The sequence below is a fragment of the Octopus bimaculoides genome, chromosome 2, assembly GCF_001194135.2.
Source record: "Octopus bimaculoides isolate UCB-OBI-ISO-001 chromosome 2, ASM119413v2, whole genome shotgun sequence".
In the NCBI taxonomy this organism is placed as follows: domain Eukaryota; kingdom Metazoa; phylum Mollusca; class Cephalopoda; order Octopoda; family Octopodidae; genus Octopus; species Octopus bimaculoides.
In genome coordinates, this window is record NC_068982.1 from 97,355,955 (window position 1) to 97,364,100 (window position 8,146).

General features: G+C 39.0%; 1 protein-coding gene across 1 annotated transcript; it reads right to left on the reverse strand.

Annotated features, from left to right (window-relative positions):
* Positions 1-2,257: 2,257 nt before the first annotated feature.
* On the reverse strand, positions 2,258-3,579 carry LOC106881092 (uncharacterized). The gene is made up of 2 exons (XM_014931318.1): positions 3,433-3,579; positions 2,258-2,692 (listed from the first exon to the last, which is right to left on the reverse strand). Exons 1-2 carry the CDS (start codon positions 3,577-3,579, stop codon positions 2,258-2,260), a joined length of 582 nt encoding a protein of 193 aa, XP_014786804.1.
* Positions 3,580-8,146: the final 4,567 nt, after the last annotated feature.

Here is an 8,146-nt window from a genome sequence, read left to right on the forward strand (position 1 = left end):
CTGGTGGTTAGAGTGTTGGAATCCCGAACACAAGGTCGTAATCCCGATTTTTAGATCGGACAGCACGTTGTGACATTGAGCAAAGTACTTTATTGTACGTCGCTACAGTTTATTACTCAGATAAAATGAATATCAGCATAGTACTGGTGCAACCCTCTCTGATCTGGCTGGTATTTCTAGGAGGTCCAGTGATCACGCAAAGCTTTCCTTGTCGGCTTGAAGAACCAAGAAGAACCAGTGATACAGACAGTGTAGAGTATATTCTAAAATGCTTTCTCAGTGATGATAGTGATTGCTCTGCTTTGATCCTAACGTGACCCCAACTGAAATGAGAAAATGAGATTAAAAGAATAAAATTTGAATTCAAACCTTGACTTCGTTGCTAACAACAGCCAACGATTTATGAACAATTTCTGAACGATTTATGAGAGGAATAGAAAATAATATGATAAGGTAGACAAGCATACAAATACACACTCACATACATATGCATAAACACACCAGCACATACACCCATAGTCTTTCTCTATTTAGACACACAATGAACTATATACGCATAGAGGGAAAGAGAGGGAGAGGTAGATAAGTGAGAAAAAGAGAGGGAGAGGCAGATAAGAAAGAAAGAGAGAGTGAGAGGAAGATAAGAAAGAGAGAGAGGGGGGAGAGAGAGAGAGGGGGAGAGAGAGAGGGGGGGAGAGAATCTAAAATTGAGATTGGGTTAGAAAGAAAGAATTATAGGGAAATTGAAGGAAAGTGAGGAAAAGAACAATAAAAAGGAGAAGATTGAAAAGTAAAAAAAGAAAGAAAGAGGAGGAGAGAGAAACAGGTAAAAAAAAAGGAAGGATGAGAAAAGATGGGTGTTATGAAGAGGTGAGAGAAGACATGAAAACTGGAGTGCAAGAGAAGAATAATAGAATGAGGAAAATAGATTAAAGGGGTAGGAAATATTTGCATTTGATGGGAAAATTCGAATGGAATCGATATTAATTTTAGAATTTAATTGTGATTGAATGGTAGAAAAATTAAAATGTCAACCTACTATTTCTAGGAGGCTATGCAACTACGTAGAGGCGCCTTCGGTTGTAATGAATACGGCAGAATATGACAATTGCGGGTTCTTTATTTCTAGTGAGGCTGAACTGGTTGAGAAGAGAACGAATTCCAGTGGTGCACACAATTCGAGTGGAGGTGGGGTGGGGTAGAGAAATATTGAGGAATGTGCTTTGAACAAGGTTTAAGGATCTGATACAGGTGTATAAGGGTATAGATCAGAGAATGATCTATGTTGTCAGTGACGCTCTAACTTTACGTACCAGGGAAGAAGCTTTTACGCGCTCATTTAAAAACTAAATCGTCTCATATCACAGCTTAGAAAATACGAACACATTTGGAGAGTGTTGTTCTAGGGATTGTTGGATGCGTCTCGTGTTTCCGAGCTTGTAAACCAGTTCATTTTCCTGGGTGTTTGAACTGCAGATGGCTCCGCAATCCAAGGGTTGCCTGAAACATACGGGGACATTGTGGACAAGGTATAGAAGGGGTTGGTTTGGGAAGGAGAAGGCGCTGCTTTCTCTCCCGTCTCTTGAGTTTAGCTCTTGCGACTCGGGCTTTCTTGAAGTCCGCAGAACCCGTTTTGATGGTGTGTCTCCAGAGGGAGCGCCCGAAAACAGGGTTAGAGCAAGAACACATTCCTGCTTAGTTCCATTCTAAGCTTCGTTTAGAATGTCAAATCCTTGTTGCAAAAGACCCTGATTTTGAGACGACCAAAAGAGGTATGGCCTGATTGGATGCGATGTTCAATATCCTTACCAGATCCTGCAGTGGGTGACAGAAAACTTCCATGATAGCAGAAATCCTCGACGACCTCAATTGATTGGTTGTTGATGGTGATGTTGGGGTTGTCAAGGTTGGAACGAGGAGCTGGATGAGCGAGCACTTTGGTTTTGGCGATGTTCACTTTCAGTCGAAGGTTTGATAAGCTCTGCTGAAGTTGTTTGTTGAGGTTTGGAGGTCTTCTGCAGTTGAAGATGGGACTGCGTTATCATCGGCGTATTGAAGCTCAGTGCTCTTGTGTTCTCGACAGTGACGTCTTGATAGGAAACGTGAGATGTTGAAAAGCCCGCCATCAAATCTGCATCTGAGTTCCACTCCGGGGTTGTCTGTTGGAATTTCGGAGAGCATGGCAGCGATGTAGAGAGAAAACAGGGTTGGAGCAAGAACACATCTCTGCTTCAGGCCACAGGTGATCTTGAATTCTTCAGAAATGATAAAGGACTCTTCCCCACATGTCATCATGGAAACCCTTGATCAGTGAGAGGAATCCTCCAGGACAACCGTAACGATGCAAGATATCCCACATGACCTCTCTTGAGACACTGTCGAAAGCGTTTTCCAAGTCGTAGAAGATAAAAAAGACAGGTGTCTGCTGCTCCTGGCTCTTCTCCTGGATCTGACGTGCACAAAAGATCATGTCGATGGTACCGCTTGACCTTCTGAAACCACACTGTGACTCAGGAAAGACTGACTCAGTTACTGCTTGGAGACGTAACAAGAATCGTGCGATGATCTTGCCTGCGATTGAAAGCAGAGAGATGCCACGATAGTTACCACAAAGACTCCTATCCCCTTTCTTGAAGATGGTGACAATGACTGTATCTTTGAGATCTTGAGGAATCTGTTTCTTCTCCCAGATCTGCAGAATCAGCATGAAGAGTCTTGTCCGAAGAGCAGGTCCACCCGCTCTGAGGAGTTCAAAGGGAATTCAAAGGAAATGTTGTCGGGTCCAGGAGCTTTGTTAGGTTTCATTTGATTGAAAGCGGTCATGAATTCAATATGGGAAGGGGAACGTGACAGTTCCGGTCTGACAGGGGGTTGAGGAATGTTCTTCAGCGAGTCTTCAGAAGCAGTGGACGGGCGATTCAACAAGGCTTCGAAGTGTTCTTTCCAGCGATGAAGAATCCCATCCTTCTCGGTGATGACATTTGAGTTGTCTGCTGTTTTCAGCTGGGATGTTGATGATATTTGGGGACCGCAGATTTCCTTGGTTCCAGCAAAAAAGTTCCTCGTGTCACGGCTGTCAGCAAAGGATTGGAGTTGGACAGCTTTGGCTCACCACCATTGATTCTCGATCTCGCGAATCCTTTTTTGGCAGAGTGATTTGGCTTCTTTGAATCTGGCGAGTTTCGTGGAACATGAGGGGTTGTTCAGATGTGCAATGAGTGCCGATCGCTTGGCATCAATCAGGGTGGAGATTTCAAGACTGTTTGAATCGAACCAGTCTGCACGGGATCGCTTTTGGAAACCGATGTTCACTCTCGCAGATTTGGTGATGATGTTCTCGAGCGTGGTCTAGTCTGCGTTGGGATCAGAGCTGTCACATGGAGGTGGGGTTTCATTCAACTCCTTTTCGACAGACTCTTGAAAAAGACGGACCTTCTGGAGGTATCGGATGGCAGTGGTGTCGTACTTCCTCCGGGAAGGTGGATTTGATCTTGAGGGGATTGTCTTCTTCTTCAGAGTCCATCTTATCCGCGTGACAACCAGACGGTAGTTGGTCCAACAGTCGTCAGCAGACAGCATAGAACGAGTGATCAGAACATTTTTGAGATCACATTGTCTTGTGATGGCATAGTTTAGGAGGTGCCAATGCTTGGATCTGGGATGTTGCCATGTGATCTTGAAGCGGTTCCTCTGCCTGAAGAAGGTGTTTGTGACAGCAAGTTGGTGTTCGGAACACAGTCCAAAAAGAATATGTCCATTTGCATTGGAGTTCCCGACTCCGTCTTTCCGAACAACCTTCTCCCAAAGATGATGGTCCCTGCCAATCCTTGCGTTGAAGTCACCCAATAGGAAGATCTTGTCTGAACTGGGGACAGCTGTGAGTTGTTGGTCGAGTTGATGGTAGAACTCTTCCTTTATGTTGTCCTCAGCACCCAGTGCTGGAGCTTAGATGGAAAAGATGGTGATGAAAGATGTTGAGAGGGGAATTCGGATGGACATGATTCTCTCCGTGATGCAAGGCGGAGTCAGATTGAAGGATTCTAAGAGCTTTGTCTTGATTGCAAAACCCACGCCGTGCATATGAGGTTGGCCAGGCTCCTTTCCTTTCCAGAAGATCGTATATCCGGAACTTTTCTCTTCAAGTGATCCTTACCCTGAGAGCCTGGTTTCACTCAGAGCTGCAAAGTCCACATCGAAACGGATCAGTTCGTGTGTGACGAGGGCTGTTCTTCTGGCAGGTCGATTTGTGTCCTTGTGATCTAGTAGTGTCCGAACGTTCCAAGTAGCAAAGTTATTTATAGTGTTTCGACTGCAGAATGGATGACCCGCTGAACGCAGCTTTCCAGCCGGGTAGAGTTGCGACATCCGATGTTTAGCCCACCTTTTCTAAGGCCTTCCTCATTCGAGGTGGGCTGCGGGAATCCTAAATAGTCCAGCCCAGTCGTGAACATTTGGAGAGTGTTGTTCTAGGGGTTGTTGGCTGCGTCTCGTGTTTCCGAGCTTACAATCCAGTTAATTTACCTGGGTGTTTGAACCGCGGATGGCTCTCATTTAAAAACTAAATCTTCTCATATCACAGCTTAGAAAATACGAAAACATTTGGAGAGTGTTGTCCTAGGGTTACTGTGCTAAAAAATAAATAGATTAATAAATAAATAAACAAACATAAAAATAACGTGGCATAATGACGGGGATGTTGTTGCTAATTTAAATGACATCCAATCTGATGTGATTGCGTGTAGTCATGATAGTTTGAAAATGCTTAATACGTCAAACTAAGTCAATTATTTAACCTTTTGCCTGTCTTATGTATCATATGAGACACAAAGTACATACTTCCTTAGCGTCTATGCATAATATATAATAGACATTCGCGATTTTTTTTCAACCACCAGAGTAACTTGGGGCTTGTGAAAGGAAAGCATATATTATTCAGAATATATGAAACAAGGGCAAACTAAAAGTCTGAAAACAAGTATGGAAATTTAGCACATATTTATGAAAATGCTTTGGATAGGTAAAGGATTGTAGAATTAATTGCAGCATCCGGTGTCTCCTATAGAAACAGTGTTTCCCATAACGATTGACTTAATGTTGCTTACCATAACTGAGTTGAACAAGCGTTGATCTATTAAATGGTTTAAACAACATTTCTATAACCATCCGATGTTCTGTAATGAATTATCTCTTCCCAAAAAACTCAGGAAGGGAAAAGGTGAATTTTGTTCCATTTCCTCGATTATTATTCCATATAATCACGGATCTAAGTTTATTGGTAAATGAAGTTATCGAAATATTCGATAATTTAATTAGCTCCTCTGATAAGTGGTTCCGTAATGACAATTTTGCAGTGATTTGGAAGAAAGTATTCTACAGACCAAATTAATTGATTTCAAGTAAAATCGTGGTGAATATATATCCAAAATTTACATAATAAAAAAAAAAAGAAAGAAAAAGAAATCAACCTGAAAAATAGAACCAAAGACAAGCCCGGTTGCCAGCATGTCTAGAATTATCCACAAGATTACCACAACCTCCATTGATTATTAAGAATATATCTTAAAAATATTTTCTACATTACTATCTATATACATCCACATACACACATATATATATGAATACAAATGAATACAAATCAATGAGTCAATATATAAGTGTATGTGTGTATGTGTGTTTGTGTTTATGTGCGTGTGAAAATCCGATGTGAATTATCAATAAATTATTCTAAACTTCATATTTTGTTGGCCATTACATTGTTTTCAACGTTACAGGAATATTAGTTTAGAAATTTATAATTTATTTACATAAACAATAGAAAACATTCTCCCAGAGATAAGCTCAGAAACTAAATGTAAAATATCTAATAAATTATTGGAGCCTGGATTCTATGCTTTATTATATACATTTTTATGAAGTTTATTTCTGTAACTGCGTGTAATAAACACGAAGTAAGTTAAGTAATATGGTAATAAGTAAATAACTACATATGCACGCACGCACGTACACACATACGTATGATATATGTATGTGTGTACACACACACCACATCACACACACACACACACACACACACACACACACACACACACACACACACACACACACACACACACACACACACACACATACACACATATTTATAAAAAGGAATTAAATTAGCAGATAATTTAGTAAATCTCGGTTGAAATAACTTGGAATTATGCATTTAACAATGATCTAATTTCGAGCGACAACATCAACAGCAACATCACCACCTACAACAATAACAAGGAGAAGAATAGTTCTTTTTGGAGTTTATTTCACATAGCTGTTTACAATAGCATCAAACTGTAAATATAAGCTGTCGTCCGCCATATTGGTAGACATGGAAAGATTTATAGGAATTTGAAAATAAGATCTGGAATGAAAAGATATTCCAGATCATGGATAAACATTAATGAAATAGAATTATATTCGGTACAGTAATTTAATAGAAATGCACCAAAACGTATGTGAAATATATAAATATATAGATAAATGGTAAGCAACGATATTAGTACGAATTGTCTCATATTCCTTATTTAATCTGTTAACATTGTCCGATATATCCCCTATATCACATAATAATCTCCCGGGTGTGTATTGATAAACATGGAGCCATGGATTGCTTGAACAGACGAGACCAGATTTGATATGTTTATCACTACGACAGACAGTCATCTTTAGCTTAGAATGCGCGCGCAACTTGTTTACAAATATCCACTTAGCGAACTTTCTATAACGCATTATAGAAAAATATATCAGACGTTTTTTTTTTAATTTTTATCAAAAGGATATTATCTGCCATTGACAAGATTATCTAAGTTTGGCATTTGATTCTGTCTTTGAAAATGAATACAAAATCTTAATATTTTGCATTTATATAGTAGCGGCTTCTAATGTACCTTCACCTGCATACATGGGTTACATAAAAGAATTCGCATATTTTATAGTCATTGTCATATTCAATCACTACATTAAACCGACATTGACGTACCGATATAAATATACACATGCAGACAGATAAACAAATACTAGATACATTGTATGTCCGTGCTACGTGTGTGTTTGTGCACGTGTTTGTATGTATGGGCGAAGGAGAATGATTGCTCTTGTGTGTGTGTGTGTGTGTGTGTGCGTGTATGTGTGTATGCGTGTGTGTATATACGTGCATGTTAGGACTAAAATATTTGTTTATAAACCTAGGAATGTTCTCGATCGAAAAAATGTACACGGGTCACGATAGAGCAATATGGCAGACAATAAAATGAAATAAATGTCTGCTTTGACTGTCAAATGCTTACAAGAGATAAGGGGAGATAAGATCAATAATACGTTAAGGAAATAATTTACAGTGACACGCTCACATAACATAACACACAACAGAGAGCACATATACAAAGGAAACACATGCGTACACAGACAAAACCCGTACACACACACACACACAATCACAAACTAACGCGATTATACACACGAAATACAACTACAAGAATACTGATATTTTCTTTTTAGATATAAAATAACTAGATCAAATAACTAGAAACGGTAGCCAATGAATGTTAGAAATCTCAGACAAATATGATTCATTCCTACATATTTAAATTTTATAATAAAATAACTGCCGGAAAGATCAAAATAGAAAATATAACTATTACCATAATCCTCAGTAAAGGAAATATAGTGATTCCATTTTATTTAGTATTTACATAATTTTTATTAGTGAATAAAATTGAATTCATTGCAAAAATATGTTACACAATTCACAAACAATACCATCAAATTTACTTGAAAATACACAAAAAGAGACACAGGCCATTGCATCGACCCAAGTATATTATTGGCTCATATTTTTTTTTACCAGGGAGATAACTGGCAAACTCAATTACAGAGAGATTATTTATTTTGCATGTATTAGTCTGAGGAGAGAAAGACGAGACCTGTTTTCTGGCTTAGTATAGATTCAGAACAACGAGGTATCAAGCAAGCTGTCTTAAAATACGTTGGTCAGCTCTTATAATTGTAATTTGAATACATACAAATATATATATATATATATGTATGTATGTATGTATGTATGTATGTATGTATGTATGTATGTATATTTATATTTATATATATGTGTGTG

What these genes read in the sequence shown, in the direction of transcription:
- LOC106881092 (XM_014931318.1), bottom strand. Translation starts at nt 3,579, where the DNA reads ATGCTGTCTGCTGACGACTGTTGGACCAACTACCGTCTGGTTGTCACG. An exon ending in CCATCCGATACCTCCAGAAG is followed by an intron (nt 2,693 to 3,432) that starts GTCCGTCTTTTT and finishes CTGATTCTGCAG; the next exon opens with ATCTGGGAGAAGAAACAGAT.